Raw genomic sequence first — 16,406 nt, 5'->3', positions numbered from 1 at the left:
GCCTAGAGAGGTCTCTCTTCGTCTTTCTTGGTCTGAATCTTGGACTCAATTCCTTCCTAGTTCAAAGGTCGGGTGTCACAGCTCTTGTTATCCTTATAGGCTCTGATTTATTGTCCAGCCCCTTTTAGTTTCACTTCCTGTCACAGCTTAGACTGATCTCGTGTCTAATCTCGCAGTTTTTTGAGCTGCATGAAGAAACCGCAACCACAAAAATCCAAAACAATATGTCTTTACTCCAGATATCTTTGAAGGCAATTATTTTTACGGCGTTCAATTTTCACAAGCTGAATTCTTTTCCAACTATGCCCCCACTCAGCTCAGTTCATTCAAGGTTCTGCAATTTATGGGCATATATACACGGCAACTCTCTTTTCTTTCTTCTGCGTCACCAGCCTCCGACTGCCAATTTTCACTCTTATCTTGAAGGTTTTTTTGTTATTTTTTGCTGTTGTTCACTTCCAAAGCCACAGAGCTCAGCTTAACAAGGTAAAAGTTTTTTTTTTCCATTCAATTATGCTTTGCCTTCGTCTGTTGTTAATCCACTCAGTGTTTAAACTATATTCAAAGTCTCTCAGAGTGAAGATAAGAATGATAAGTGTACCTTTTAGATGTTCTCAATTCCCTCGGCTGTTATTTTCTTGCAATTAAAGTCAGTCCTTCTAGAGTACTTGGATTCCGACAGCCTTAAGTGACCGAAGTCACTTTAGAGTCACTGCAGACGATGGTTGACAAATTCCATTGCCGGACATCAAGAAATGAAGGAGTCAGCTTCCTGACTCTTCCAGTTCGATATCAACAGCATTAAAGGAAGATAAGTCGTCTTGGGTTAACCCTTGCCTAGGGTTAATGAGCATAGACCTTATCAGGGGTCTTTAATACCCTGAACAGTGACAATAAAATCCCCCTCTGTTAGGGAGCTGCAGACTGTCTTCCAGCCAAACAGGAAGACACTGTGTCATTTTTAGAAAAGGAGACTGCAGCATTCTTCCAAATAAATGAAACGGATGATATGGAGTATCAAACAGTATGGGACACTTATAAAGCAGTAATGAGGGGTATATTAATTACATTGAATAATAAAGACAAAAGAGCAAGAGAAGAAAGGCTGTCAGCACTGCAAAATGAAATAAATAAAAAAGAAAAGGACTTAAAAAAAAGACCAGGGAAGAAAAAATTAATAAAAGAAATTACGATATTACAATCCCAAGTTAAACATTTGCTGAATAAAGAACTAGAATGGAATTTAAAAAATTTGAAACAGAAATCGTTTGAAAGTGCAAACAAACCTGGTAAATACCTGGCCTGGCAATTAAAAAGAAAGAAAGAAAATAAGACTATAAATAAAATCATGGCAAATGGGAAAACAGTAGTGGATCAAGAAGGAATTAAAAGAGAATTCTTTAAATACTATGCAAATTTATTCAAGGGTGTGAACGTAAGTAAAGAAAAAGTGGAAGAGTATCTACGAAACATCCAGGTGACACCTTTGACGGAATATATGAAAAAGATATTAAATGACCCAATAGAGAAAATTGAAATAGAAGCAGCAATAAAAGCAATGCAAGAGGGTAAAGCTCCAGGGCCAGATGGATTTACATCAAAATTTTACAAATCTCTTAAGGATGAATTAACACCCAAACTGTTGAAGTTGTTAAACACGATAAGAGAAGAAGGGAAAATCCCAAAGACCTGGAGGGAAGCTGTAATCTCTTTGATTCCTAAGGAAGATAAAGATAGCACAAACATGAAAAATTATAGACCAATCTCATTGTTGAATAATGACTATAAGATCTATACAAGAATCTTAGCAGAGCGACTGAAACAATACCTGACCAACTTTATAAACAAAGACCAAGCGGGATTTCTTCCTAAAAGACAAATAAGGGACAATGTAAGAGCTGTTATTAATGTCGTGGAATATTATGAAAAGCACCCGGAAAAAGAAATGGCCTTATTTTTTGTTGACGCAGAGAAAGCCTTTGACAACTTAAATTGGGACTTTATGTTTGCGGTAATGGAAAAAATTAATTTAGGAGAACAATTTATAAAAATGACAAGAGCAATATATTCAGATCAGCATGCAAAATTGTGTATAAATGCAGACCTTACCAAAGAATTGAAAGTGAGTAAAGGAACAAGGCAAGGATGCCCGCTATCACCATTGTTGTTTATAATGACTCTTGAAATTCTGTTACAACAAATTCAAAAAGATGAAAAAATAGAAGGTCTAAAAATTAGAAGATTCTCTTATAAATACAAAGCTTTTGCAGACGATATAGTGTTCATAATGGAGAATCCGGTTCAAGTGTCACCACTGCTGTTAGCTAAGATAAAAGAGTACGGAGAACTAGCAGGATTATACATAAATAAGGAGAAATCGAAATTCCTCTGTAAAAACATGCAACCAAATAAAACAAAAGAACTACAAAAGGTGACAGGTTGTGAAGTCACAACCAAAGTTAGGTACCTTGGAATAGAGATAACAACGAAGAACATTGATTTATTCAAAAACAATTATGAAAAACTGTGGTGTAAGATGGACAAAGATTTGATGAAATGGAATAAACTCAACTTGTCCTTACTGGGCAGGATAGCTGCAATCAAAATGAATATTTTGCCAAGGATAATGTATTTGTTTCAAACCATCCCGATTGTAAAAGAAGCAAAACAATTCAACAAATGGCAAAGGAAAATTTCTGATTTCATTTGGGCCGGAAAGAAACCAAGGATAAAGATGAAGATCCTAACGGATGCCAAAGAGAGAGGAGGTTTTCAACTTCCCGATCTAAGACTATATCACGATGCAGTTTGTTTGACATGGATAAAAGATTGGATAATGCTGTTAGACAAAAAACCTTTGTGGTTAGAAGCTCACGGAAACAGATTTGGCTGGCATGCATACATGTACTATGGGAAGAATAAAATGGATGGTTTTTTCTCTCACCACTATGTCAGAAATACATTACTAAATACTTGGATAAAATACAAGAAATACGGGGACGAGAGAAAACCACTATGGATAGTGCCAGCAGAAGTAATAAAAATAACAGCTGATTCTGAAGAAAAAAGAGAAATGTCATACAACCAACTGCTTAAGATTCAAGGAGACAAAATTGAATTAAAAACCTCAGAAGAGTTAAATAACAATTATGACTGGTTTCAAATGCAACAAATTAAAAGTTTGATGGAAAATGACATAAAATCAGAGGGAATTAGACGAGAACAAACAGAACTGGAAAGGGTCCTGTTAGGTGACAATGAAAAATTGATATCAAAAGTATATAAGTTATTATTGAAATGGTCTACAGAAGAAGAAGTAGTAAAGTCTCAAATGGTCAAATGGGCAATTAATGTGAATAGAGAAATACAAATGGAAACATGGGAGCACCTCTGGAAGAACTCAATGAAGATATCAACTTGTCAAAGCATTAAGGAGAACTGTTTTAAAATGATGTATAGGTGGTATATGACTCCGAAAAAATTGGCTAAGATAAGTAAGAAAATGTCGGATAGATGTTGGAAATGTAAAAAACATGAAGGTTCTTTCTTCCATATGTGGTGGACATGTGAAAAAGCGAAAGAATTCTGGAAGATGATACAACAAGAAATCACCAAAATTTTGGGCTATGATTTTAAGAAAATTGCAGAGACATTTTTACTTGGATTACAATTAGAAAAATACCCAAAAGAAGACAGGACTTTAATTTGGTACCTGTTATCAGCTGCTAGGACTTTGTACGCGCAGCTTTGGAAGCAAGAAAAAATACCAGAGAAATGGGAATGGACCATGAAAGTTTTATCGTGGTGTGAAATGGACAAATTAACCAGAACACTAAGAGACTATGATCTAGAGATATTCAAAAGGGAGTGGAGAAAATTTAAAGGATATATGGAGAAAACTTGGAAAGTAAAGAAATATTGGACAATTTTTTAGTTGTAAGAATATATATATGGAACTTTGTGCAGTCAGAAGTGCCTTTAGTATGGATTTGAACTTATAACCTCGGGGAAGTCAACATTGGAGGGAGGGGGGATGGAAATGTCATATGGGTTAATGTGAAAAAAGAAAAAAAATTAAGAAATAGAAAAGCTTTGTAACCATATGCTACCAATAAATTGTTTAAAACACAATCTCCTTTACCTTCATCCCCCACAACAGACACCCTGTGAGGTGGGTGGGGCTGAGAGGGCTCTCACAGCAGCTGCACTCTCAAGGACCACCTCTGCCAGAGCTCTGGCTGACCCAAGGCCATTCCAGCAGCTGCAAGTGGAGGAGTGGGGAATCAAACCCAGTTCTCCCAGATAAGAGTCTGCGCACTTAACCACTGGAATGGTTTTAGATATTGTTGTTTTAAATTATTGTATAATTTAAATGCTGTTTTTAAACTTACTATATATTGTATAATTTTATCGAACTTGTTGTTAGCCGCCCTGAGCCTGCCTAGGCGGGGAGGGCGGGATATAAATAAAATTTATTATTATTATTATTATTATTACACCAAACTGGCTCTCCAGAGAGAGGGAGAAGGAAGCAGATGACAGCCAGTTGCTCGGGGACCTGAGAAGAACCCTCTGGGGGCCTGATTTGGCCCCTGAACTGCACGTTTGACACCCCTGCCCTAGGCAGTTGCCTAGTTTGCCTAGGGGCAGGACCGGCTTTGCTCCCGGGGATGGCTCTAAAAGCAGATTAGACAAATCCATTGAATTTCTCCCATTCGTTTAAATATTCACATCTCTCCTTCCTAACCAAAGAAGAACTCAAGGTGGCTCAAAAGACAACTGGGTACATCAAGAGAGCTTCCGCCTTTTGGGGCAGCAGAGCTCTGAAAACAGTTCCTGATGGTATTTAGAGCCAGTTTGGTGTAGGGGTGAAGTGTGTGGATTTCTTATCTGGAAGAACGGGGTTTGATTCCCCCGCTCCTCCACTTGCAGCTGCTGGAATGGCCTTGGGTCAGCCATAGCTCTCTTGCAGGAGTTGTCCTTGAAAGGGCAGCTGCTGTGAGAGCCCTCTCCAGCCCCACCCACCTCACAGGGTGTCTGTTGTGGGGGAGGAAGGGAAAGGAGATTGTAGGCCGCTCTGAGACTCTGTCCTTGAAAGGGCAGCTGTTGTGAGAGCCCTCTCAGCCCCACCCATCTCACAGGGTGTCTGTTGATGGGGGAGAAAATGTTGGAGATTGTAAGCCGCTCTGAGTCTCTGATTAAGAAAGAACAGTGGGGTATAAATCTGCAGTTGTCGTCTTCTTTTTCTTCTTCTCCTTTTCCTCCTTCCTCCTCCTTCCCCCCCCCCTCCTCCCTCTTCTATTTTTTGAGATATTATTGATGTGTCGGGCTGAAAACTTGGTTGTGATCATCCCAAGGCACTCTAAAAACTCATTCCTATTACCCTCACGTCTCCCAATGAGCTCAAGTTACGTCGGGGCTGAATGCGACCATGACAGGTCATGCAATGTCATTTCCACCTCCATCCTTCCCTCCTCCCAGGCCAGACGCAAGTCTCACAGTAGTCTGAAATAAGTTGGCAATATTTATGACCCCTGAGGCTCATAGGTACTTGGCGCTTCTCTTCCGCCTCTCCCAGGAGTTAGTAAAAAGTGTTTTAAAATGTGTGAGGTGTACACAGGGCGAGGTTTCACGCCCCTAGAAAAGGGAGCGTGTGAAGCAGGGTACAAACAAGCAAACACCCTCAATTCCTCCTTTGTCTCAATAACAGGTAGTGAAGAGATGCTGTTGAGCCATCGTTTTATCAGAGGTGTGGAAATGGCTGCTACACCTCCAGCTCAGGTAGGAGGGATGAAGAGGGGACATCCTGGGTCCCGCCTCCTTTCTCAGGGGGGCTTTTGCAGTTTCTACAAGGTGTCCAGGCCAAAGATTCTCTGAACAGTATTCCCTTTACCCACACCATACCTTCCCAGACTGCTCCCTTCCAGTGCGCAATCTCTGATGAGGGAATCTTCTTTTTCTTTCAAGGGTCCCTTTTCCTTTGAGGAGGTGTCCGTCGATTTCACTGGGGCAGAGTGGACCCTGCTGGATCCGGGACAAAGAGCTCTGTTCAAGGAAGTTATGCTGGAGAATTATGGGAACGTGGCCTTTCTGGGTAAAGATCTTTGATAGGTCCAAATAGCTGCCCTTGTGTTGAGGCGTGAATCAAAATATTGCATTTGGAGGCCTGTCCTGCTACTTCAGGAGAGGCTGTGGCTCACTGACAGAGCGTCTGCTTGGCACACAGAAGGCCCCAGGTTCAATCCCCAGCACATCTCGTGAAAAGGATCAGGTAAAAGACCTCTGCCTGAGACCCTGGGGAACTGCTGCCAGACTGAGTAGACTGTAGTGACCAATGGACTGAAGGTCTTTTCAGCAGAAGTCAGCTTCCTGTGTTGTTCGTGTGTGTGTGTGTGTGTGCGTGCTGGAAAGGCCTTGGGTCAGCTGTAGCTCTCATTGAGCTGTCCTTGAAAGGGCAGCTTCTGGGAGAGCTCTCTCAGCCCCACCCACCTCACAGGGTGTCTGTTGAGAGAGGGGAAGGTAAAGGAGATTGTAGGCTGCTCTGAGACTCTGTCGTTGAAAGAGCAGCTTCTGTGAGAGCTCTCTCAGCCCCACCTACCTCCAAGGGTGTCTGTTGTGGGAGAGAAAGGTAAAAGGAGATTGTAGGCCGCTCTGAGACTCTGTCATAAGAACATAAGAGAAGCCATGTTGGATCAGGCCATTGGTCCATCCAGTCCAACACTGTGTCACACAGTGGCCACAAAAAGAAGTGTAGTAGTAGTAGTAGTTTATTCACGGTCATCCGACCAGCTTAATACAAACAAAAACAAAATCATAAAAACAAACCCATCACCTCTTACACAAAATTCCTGACGCCAACTATTGCACATATTGTTAAAACTCATAACCAAGATTTACACTCTCAATTTCCCTCCTTTCCAACTGAGCAACATAACAGAAATGGGCAATCTTAGATGAAACATCAGAATGAGCGTCAGACAGGAGGAAGGCAATCTGCCCGCCAAGGACCCGAGAATTGGAGAGATTAATCTTGCCCTCAAGTCATTGTAATTAGGGCACCGCAAAACGATGTGGAGAGTTGTTTCGACCTCATTGCAATTACAGGGGCACAATCTTTCCAGATATGGGTACCCAGCGTAACATCCCAAAAGCACCGAAGAGAAAAGTGCGTTGAGTTGTGCTTTTGAGAAAGCTATCCGATATTTTGGGATAGTGATGTTGAAAAGATACCTGGCTGGGGACAGTACTTCGGCTTGCTTCCCTAAGAAAATGTGCGCAGAAAGACTAGCTCTAGCAGATCTCAGTTCAAGCTCAACCAACCTCAGGTGCAGAAGTTCTTTCGCATCCCTCAGTTCCATCACTGCTAGGGACTCAGGGGAGAGATCACAGAGTCTAAAATGATCTAGACACCTTTTCTCCCAAGTTCCCACAAAAGAGTCGAAAAAATCAGATGGGGAAGGCCACCTGGCTTTGAGAGAACCCTCAAAGAGTAACAAAGGGTGTTTAACCACAAAGACGTCTCGATGCTTGGGACGCCAGATTCCAACCTGATGGCAGTGTTTGGCACACAAAAGAAGTGCCATCAGGAGGTCCACAAGTGGGGCTAGAAGCCCTTCCACTGTGCCCCCCCAGAAGCACCAAGAATACAGAGCATCACTTGCCCCAGACAGAGGGTTCCAACAATACACTGTGGCTAATAGCCACTGATGCACCTTTGCTTCATATGTTTATCCAATCCCCTCTAGAAGCTGGCTATGCTTGTAGCCACCAACTCCTGTGGCAGTGAATTCCACATGCTAATCACCCTTTAGGTGAAGAAGGATTTCCTTTTATCCATTCTAACCTGACTGCTCAGCAATTTCGTTGAATGCCCACAAGTTCTTGTATTGTGAGAAAGGGAGAAAAGTACTTCTTTCTCTACCATCTCTATCCCATGCATAATCCTGTAAACCTCTATCATATCACCCCTCAGTCAATGTTTCTCCAAGCTAAAGAGCCCCAAGCATTTTAACCATTCTTCATGGGGAAAGTGTTCCAACCCTTTCATCATTCTAGTTGCCTTTTCTTTTCCTTTTTTAGAATAACTCTGTCATTTCCTACCCCCATGCCCCGTCTACCTTCCTTACCTTTTGGTGTAGTGGTTAAGTGTGCGGACTCTTATCTGGGAGAACCGGGTTTGATTCCCCACTCCTCCACCTGCAGCTGCTGGAATGGCCTTGGGTTAGCCATAGCTATCGCAGGAGTTGTCCTTGAAAGGGCAGCATCTGTGAGAGCTCTCTCAGCCCCCACCTACCTCCCAGGCTGTCTGTTGTGGAGGAGGAAGGTAAAGGAGACTGTGAGCTGCTCTGAGACTCTGTGATATGGAGTGGAGAGTGAGATATAAATCCATATCATCATCTTCTACTTACCCAGTGACAATCGAAGCCAGTGTTGTGGCCATCACCCATCACCCAAGCCAGAGAGGATGTCCTGGCTTAAGACAAAGGAGATGAGAGGCCCTCAAGAAGGAGCCAGCTTCTTATTTCTCTGTTCCCAGCCTTTACAACATCCCCTTCCCCCTGGAAGGGATTCGAAACATCCACTCTGCTTGTAATCTGGAAATGATCCTGTCAAGAACCGAAGCCTGGGTCCCCCCGCGTCACTACCATTCGTACCTGAGCAGCACCCAGTTCAGTGGGTTCACAGGGAGAGTGCATGCAAGTAAAGCAGAGGAGAGCCAGTTTGGTGTAGTGGTTAAGTGTGCGGACTCCTATCTGGGAGAACCCGGTTTGATTCCCCACTCCTCCACTTGCACCCCCTAGCGTGGCCTTGGGTCAGCCATAGCTCTGGCAGAGGCTGTCCTTGAAAGGGCAGCTGCTGGGAGAGCCCTCTCAGCCCCATCCACCTCACAGGTTGTCTGTTGTGGGGGAGGAAGGGAAAGAAGATTGTAGGCCGCTCTGAGCCTCTGTCCTTGAAAAGGCAGCTGCTGGGAGAGCCCTCTCCAGCCCCACCCACCTCACAGGGTGTCTGTTGTGGGGGAGGAAGGGAAAGGAGATTGTAGGCCACTCTGAGCCTCTGTCCTTGAAAGGGCAGCTGCTGGGAGAGCCCTCTTCAGCCCCACCCACCTCACAGGGTGTCTGTTGTGGGGGAGGAAGGGAAAGGAGATTGTAGGCCGCTCTGAGCCTTTGTCCTTGAAAGGGCAGCTGCTGTGAGAGCCCTCTCAGCCCCATCCACCTCACAGGGTGTCTGTTGTGGGGGAGGAAGGTAAAGGAGATTGTGAGCCGCTCTGAGACTCTTCAGAGTGGAGTGGAGGGTGGGATATAAATCCAATATCATCATCATCATCTTTTTTTAAGCAGGGGTGGCCAACGGTAGCTCTCCAGATGTTTTTTGCCTACAACTTCCATCAGCCCCAGCCAGCATGGCCAATGGTTGGGACTGATGGGAGTTGTAGGCAAAAAACATCTGGAGAGCTACTGTTGGCCACCCCTGAAATATAGAGAAAGGTTTAATAAGGATTTTAAAAAAAGACATCACTAAACAACACAGTTTCTATGGCTCAGCAACAGAAATCCAATCCTTTCTTGAAGCCATCTATGTTTGCAGCTGCCACCACCACCTGTGGCAGTGAATTTCATGTGTTAATCACTCTTTGAAGAAGGACTTCCTTCTATCCATTCAAACCCGACTGCTCGGCACTTTCACTGAGTGCCCACAAGTTCTTGTGCTGTGAGAAAGGGAGAAAAGGACTTCTTTCTCTGCCTTCTCTATCCCATGCATAATCTTGTAAACCTCTGTCATGTCACCCCTCAGTTGGCATCGCTCCAAGAGCCCCAAGCACTTTAACCTTTCTTCATAGGGAAAGTGTTCCAACCCGTTAATCATTCTAGTTGCCCTTTTCTGCACTTTTTCCAATGTTATAATGTTTTTTAAAGTGTGGTGACCAGAATTGAACACAGTATTACAAATGCGGCTGCACCATTGATTTGTACAGGGGCATTAGGATACTGGCTGATTTGTTTTCAGTTCCCTTCCTAATAATTTCCAGCATGGCATTGGCCTTTTTTATTACAGTCACACACTGTCTCAACATTTTCAGTGAGTTATCCACCACGACTCCATAATCTCTTTCTTGGCCACTCTCTGCCAGTTCAGACCCTATCAACTTGTATTTATAGTTAAGATTTTTGGCCCCAATGTGCATTACTTTGCACTTGGCCACATTGAACCTCATTTGCCATGTTGACGCCCATTCGCCCAGCCTCAGTAGATCCCTTTGGAGTGCATCACAATCCTTCCCGGTTCTCATCACCCTGAACAATTTAGCGTCATCTGCAAACTTAGCCAGTTTGCTGCTTACTCCCAACTCTGAATCGTGAATGACCAAGTTACTGAGCCCTGTGGTACTCCACAGCTTGCCACCCTCCACTGTGAAAATTGCCCATTTATACTCACTCTCTGTTTCCTATTAATTAGCCAGTTTTTGATCCATGAGAGGACTTGTCCTTTTACCCCATGACTACTTAGCTTACTTAGGACCCTTTGATGAGGAACTTTATCAAAAGCTTTCTGGAAGTCAAGGTAAACAATATCTATTATGCCCCTCTTGTTCACACGTTTGTTCAGCCCTTCAAAGAAGGGCTAGTGAGAGAAGATCAGTGTGATGCGGTGGCTAAAAAGGCAAATGCAATTTTGGACTGGATCAACAACAGTATAGAGTCCAGATCATGTGAACTGATGGTGTCGCTTTACTCTGCTCGGGAAGACCTCACCTGGAGTCTTGTGTTCAGTTTTGGGCACCACATTTTAAGAAGGATTTAAACAACCTGGAATGGGTCCAGAGGAGGGCGACAAAGATGGTGAGGAGTTTGGAGACAAAGTCCTATGAGGAAAGGTTGAAGGAGCTGGGGATGTTTAGCCTGGAGAGGAGGCGGCTGAGAGGTGATATGATCACCATCTTCAAAACTTTGAAGGGCTGTCGTATAGAGGAGGGTGTGGAATTGTTTTCAGTGGCCCCAGAAGATAGAACCAGAACCAGAGGGTTGAAATTAAATCAAAAGAGTTTCCGGCTCAACGTTAAGAAGAACTTCCTGACCGTTAGAACGATTCCTCAGTGGAACATGCTTCCTCGGGAGGTGGTGGGCTCTCCTTCCTTGGAGGTTTTTAAACAGAGGCTGGATGGCCATCTGACAGCAATGAAGATCCTGTTAATTTAGGGGGAAGTGTTTGTGAGTTTCCTGCATTGTGCAGGGGGTTGACTAGATGACCCTAGAGAGGTCCCTATCAACTCTATGTTTCTATGATTCCGTTACAGAACAGAGGATGATTATAAAATGATGAAAGAATTAAAGACAGTGGCTGGATGAAAAAAACTGTGTTGTAATAGGTTATTTTAACTACCCACACATTGATTGGGTCAATATGTGCTCAAGCTGGGAGAAAGAGATCACGTTTCTAGAAACTCTCAATGACTGTGCTATGGAGCACAGAGGGAGTCCTGGACTACGTCCTAAGTAATGCCCAAGACCTGGTGAGAGATGTAAAAGTGATTGCACCACTTGGGAACAAAGACTATAATGTTGTTGATTTCACTGTTTGTATAACTAGAGAGTTGCCCAAAAAGACAGCACAACCACTTTTAACTTTAAAAGGGGTAACTTGTCTGAGATGAGTAGGCATGTCAAGATGAACCTGAAAGAAAAGGTAAAAAGGGTCAGAACACTTTGGGAAGCTTGGAGACTATTTAAAACTATAATCCTAGAAACTCAGATAAAATATATACTGCAGGTTAGGAAAGGCACAAAAAAGTATAGAAAAAGGCTTGCATGGTTAACAAGCAAAGTAATGGAAGCTGTAAAAGGTAAGAAGGATTCCTTTAAGCAGTGGAAATCTAGTCCAAATTAGGTTAATAAAAGGGAACACAGACTGTGGCAAATAAAATGCAAGTCTGTGATCAGGCAGGCAAAAAGGAGCATATTGCAAAAAACATAGACCAACAATAAAAATTTCTTCAAATACATTAGAAGCAGGAAACCAGCCAGGGAGGCAGCGGGGCCCTTGGATTACCAAAGTGCAGGGTTGGTTAAGGCCATAGGGCCATAAGTCCTTTCCTACTGCAGTCATATAGATGCCTTTGGACCTCACTAGCCCTCCCAGGCGCTAACAGGATCTCACTATTTATTCCAACAGAGGATGATCAGAGGTGTGAGGAGAGTAAAGAACTTTATCAGCAAATGCCAGACAGAGTTAAAAATGAAGACCTGAAAGAAAACATCAGGACTCAAGGTCAACCTAAGAGAAGGAAAAGCAGCCTTTTGGCTGAAAAGCAAAATGTAAGAAAGCTTAATGTACATTTCCCAAAGTCCAGGATAATGAAGGCTAGTAATTCCATTCAGTGTGGAAAGTCCTTCAGAAATAGATCACAGCTCCTTGTGCAACAAAGAACACACAGAGAGGAGAAACTTTTTGAATGCTCAGTGTGTGGAAAGAGATTTACTAGGAATTACACTCTTCAAGTGCACCAAAGAACCCACACAGGGGAGAAACCTTTTGAATGCTCAGAGTGTGGAAAGAGATTCAGTAGGAATAGCACTCTTCGAGTGCACCAAAGAACCCACACAGGGGAGAAACCTTTTGAATGCTCCGAGTGTGGAAAGAGATTCAGTCAGAATAGCCATCTACAAGAGCATAAAAGAACGCACACAGGGGAGACACCCTTTGAAAGCTCTGTGTGTGGAAAGATATTCAGTCAGAGTGTTACTCTGAAAGGGCACCAAAGAACTCACACAGAGGAGAAGCTTTTTGAATGTTCAGTGTGTGGAAAGAGATTCACTTCGAGGGGGGGTCTTCAACAGCATCAGAAAACGCACACAATGGAGAAACCTTTTGAATGCTCAGAGTGTGGCAAGAAATTCAGCAGGAGTGCCCATCTTCAGGAGCACCAAAGAACCCACACAGGGGAGAAACCTTTTGAATGCCCAGAGTGTGGAGAGAAATTCAGTAGGAGTGGCCATCTTCAATTGCATTGGAGAATCCATACAGCAGAGAAACCCTTTGAATGCTCAGTGTGTGGAAAGAGATTCCGTCGGAGTAGCAATCTTCAAGTGCACCAAAGAACCCACACAGGGGAGAAACCTTTTGAGTGTTCAGTGTGTGGAAGGAGATTCATTGCATGGGGGAGTCTTCAACGGCATGAACGAACACACACTACGGAAAAACCTTTTGAATGCTCAGAGTGTGGAAAGAAATTCGGTCAGAATTTTAATCTTCAGCAGCACCAAAGAATCCACACAGGGGAGAAACCTTTTGAATGCTCAGAGTGTGGAAAGAGATTCAATCAGAGTGGCAAACTTCATCTGCACCGAAGAATCCACACAGGGGAGAAACCTTTTGAATGCTCAGAGTGTGGGAAAAGATTCCGTTGGCGATGGTGTTTTCAACTGCACCAAAGAACCCACACAGGGGAGAAACCTTTTGGTTACTCAGAAAGTGGAAAGAGATTCAGTCAGAGTGGCCATCTTCAGCTGCATCAGAGAACTCACACGGGAGAGACTTTTTGAATGCTTAGAATGTGGAAAGATTCAGCAACAGTGGCAGTCTGCAGGGTGAAGAAAAACAGCTAACTTGCATTTGAAGTTGTCCCTGAAACTTTCTATGTATTCAGCTACGATGGACCTCTATCACTCCCCACTGTGAGGCTGATTTCTGTGGCAAAATTCTGTTACTTGCTCTGACTGAACAGCCCACGTTGCTTGTTAATATCTGTGGTTTTGATAGTCTGTTTGTCCCACCCTATCACACCATATATAATTTGGCTTTGGGCTCAGCCCAGGAACTTTTGGGGGAAAACCCAGGAGCCCTCTTGGTGTTTTTTTTTTTTTAAACTCCAAATTTTTATTTTATTTTCAAATAATTCCATACAAAAGGTAGAAACATTATAATAATACATAGACCAAAACTTAAAATTAACCCAATTCAAAAATAGGGAGAAAGAGAAAAAAATTTTTTTTTAACCTATTACTACTCCAAATCACACAGCCAGATCTTGAAGCCCTTCATAAGCACTAACTATTAATACAAAATAAAATTCAAATACTTTTTTGGCATTCTATTCTTTTTTGTCGAATTAGCATTTACTAAATCAAGAAAGATAAACCATTTTTCTACAAAATGTTCTCCTACTTTGGGATTATCACTAAGGATAAGTCGAGAAGCGATTTTATCCTGTATTACAATGTCCCACACTTTTTGGAACCACAGGGTTATTGAAGGGATCTTTGCGATTTTCCAAAATTTTGCCAAAAGAGTTTTTCGTGCCAAAATCAGTAGTGAAATTAGTTCTTTTTTTTTGTCTGGAATAATTATTATTCGGCCAATAATTAAGTAGAATAGATTCTGGGGTACGCAGAATGGTTTCCTTAACAATGATTTCAATTTTATTTATCAAGGTATTCCAAAAGGTTTGAACTTTCTGGCAGGTCCACCAACAATGAAGAAAGGATCCAATTTCACATCCTTTCCAGCAAAGAAAACCATAACCTTGTCGCGCATGACCCAAAGAAAGAGGAGTCAAATACCAGCGAGAAAATAATTTATATTGCTGTAATTTAAAGTTCGTGCATCTAGATCTGCAGATTGGAGACATCCAAATCGTGGACCACTGTTCTTCAGATAAATCAATAGAGCAATCTTTGCTCCAAGCATTCTGTTGTGATGAAACCTGCGACCAATTTTTCTGATTTAATAAATTATATAATTTTGAAATTACACTTCTCATACTTGTGTTTTCTTTAAGAATTAATTTTTCAAAAGCATTTAGTTGACTTACAGTCATCACAACAGGGAGTATCTTATTCAGTACATTGTAGAGTTGGTGGTATTCATACCAAGGGATATTGATTTTATATTTGGATTCCAATTGGCTACGAGTAAGCAATTGACCTTTGGAACTGACATCAGGAATTCTTAGCATTTTTTGCTGTCTCCAGATTCTGAAACTCACTATGGGAATTCCTGGAGGAAACCAACGCTGACCTAAAAACACCATTACTGGCATGGAGGGCTGGACCACAAAAGTTCTGCTCTAGTGTTCCATAAGACGTACAGGGTAAATACTTGCTGATTCAATTTAGATCCAGGGTAGCTGACACTCCTTTCTGGCATATAGCAAAATATTTCGAAGCTGGTCTGCCACATAGTAATTGTTTAAAATTGGTGCACCTAACCCACCCCTAGTCAGTGGCTTGGAAAGTACATGATATGAAATCCTTGGCTTTTTATTGTTCCATAAGAATAATGACAAACAGTTTTGCCAAGCCTTCATATCATTTCTTGGAATAGGTATAGGAAGATTTTGGAAAAAAAAAAAGAAATTTAGGTAAAACAAATGTTTTTAACAAGTCTATTTTCTCCAAGAGGTTAAGCTGAAGTTTAGACCATATAGTTAGGTTAGTTGTTTTTGTTGTAAAAAGTTGCTTAAAGTTTGCTTCAAATAACTTGGATAAATCTAAAGGAATATAAACCCCTAAATGGCGCCATGATTTAGTGATCCATTTAAAAGGGAAGGAGTGTACTATTTGTTGGTAGACATGTTTATGGTAAAACCTGAGAAATTCCTAAATGATACTAAAACCTTCATTAGTTTGGCCAATGATTGCAAGGGATTACTCAAATAAAAGACAGTGTCATCCGCAAAAACACTAATTTTATGAGAACTACCTCTCACCATAATGCCTTCAATATCCGGGTCTGACCGTATTAAATGTGCCAGAGGTTCTAACGAAATAGCAAAATAGGAGAAAGGGGACAACCTTGACGTGTACCCCGTGATAAATTTATCTCATCTGATCTATAATTGTTAATAGTTAATTGTGTTTTAGGGGCTTTATAAATAGCCGTTATAGAATTCAAGAAGTTCGGGCCAAATCCCATGTAGTTCAAAACAGCTTTTAGATAGTTGATTTCTAGCACATCGAATGCTTTTTCTGCGTCTAAAGAAAGAATTAAGGAGGTTACTTTAGATGTTTTGCCATAATAAATTATTAAGGGTTCTCCTAATGTTATTGGAGATAGAGCGACCAGGAATGAATCCTGCCTGATCCGTGTGTACATAGGAGCTAATAATTTTATTTAGTCTATGGGCCAGAATGGTGGAAAAAAAATTTGAAATCATGGTTCAAGATTGAAATCAGTCTTAATGATTTGGGATTCTGTTTGTCCTTTCCTTCCTTATGTATTACTATCATTTTGGAATCCTTCCATGAATCCTGAAGGACACCAGTTTCCATTGCCAGATTACAAGTTTTCAGAAGAGGCTGCAACACATCAGAACTGAATTTTTTGTAAAATTCGACTGGGAATCCATCTTTCCCCGCTGCCTTATTATTTTTAATAGAAGATAATGCTTCCAGGATTTCCGATTCCGAAAT

At 42.0% G+C, this 16,406-nt stretch overlaps 1 protein-coding gene across 2 annotated transcripts in view; it reads left to right on the top strand.

The window, feature by feature from the left end:
- Window positions 1–16,406, top strand: part of LOC132590511 (zinc finger protein ZFP2-like) — a 46,274-nt gene that overhangs the window by 13,075 nt on the left and 16,793 nt on the right. Inside the window, exons 4-6 of one of the 2 annotated variants that reach the window (XM_060263421.1) lie at window positions 5,711–5,781; window positions 5,968–6,094; window positions 12,169–14,745. In XM_060263421.1, the coding sequence (XP_060119404.1) occupies window positions 5,711–5,781; window positions 5,968–6,094; window positions 12,169–13,538 (1,568 nt within the window). In that variant the 3' untranslated portion in view covers window positions 13,539–14,745. Of the gene's footprint in view, window positions 1–5,709; window positions 5,782–5,967; window positions 6,095–12,168; window positions 14,746–16,406 lie in introns of those variants that run through there. The other variant, XR_009556699.1, reaches the window with a different exon arrangement.

The sequence above is a fragment of the Heteronotia binoei genome, unplaced genomic scaffold, assembly GCF_032191835.1.
Source record: "Heteronotia binoei isolate CCM8104 ecotype False Entrance Well unplaced genomic scaffold, APGP_CSIRO_Hbin_v1 ptg000084l, whole genome shotgun sequence".
Taxonomy (NCBI): domain Eukaryota; kingdom Metazoa; phylum Chordata; class Lepidosauria; order Squamata; family Gekkonidae; genus Heteronotia; species Heteronotia binoei.
The sequence above is the reverse complement of the archived record's forward strand: the minus strand, read 5'-3'. Positions and strand labels throughout refer to the sequence as shown.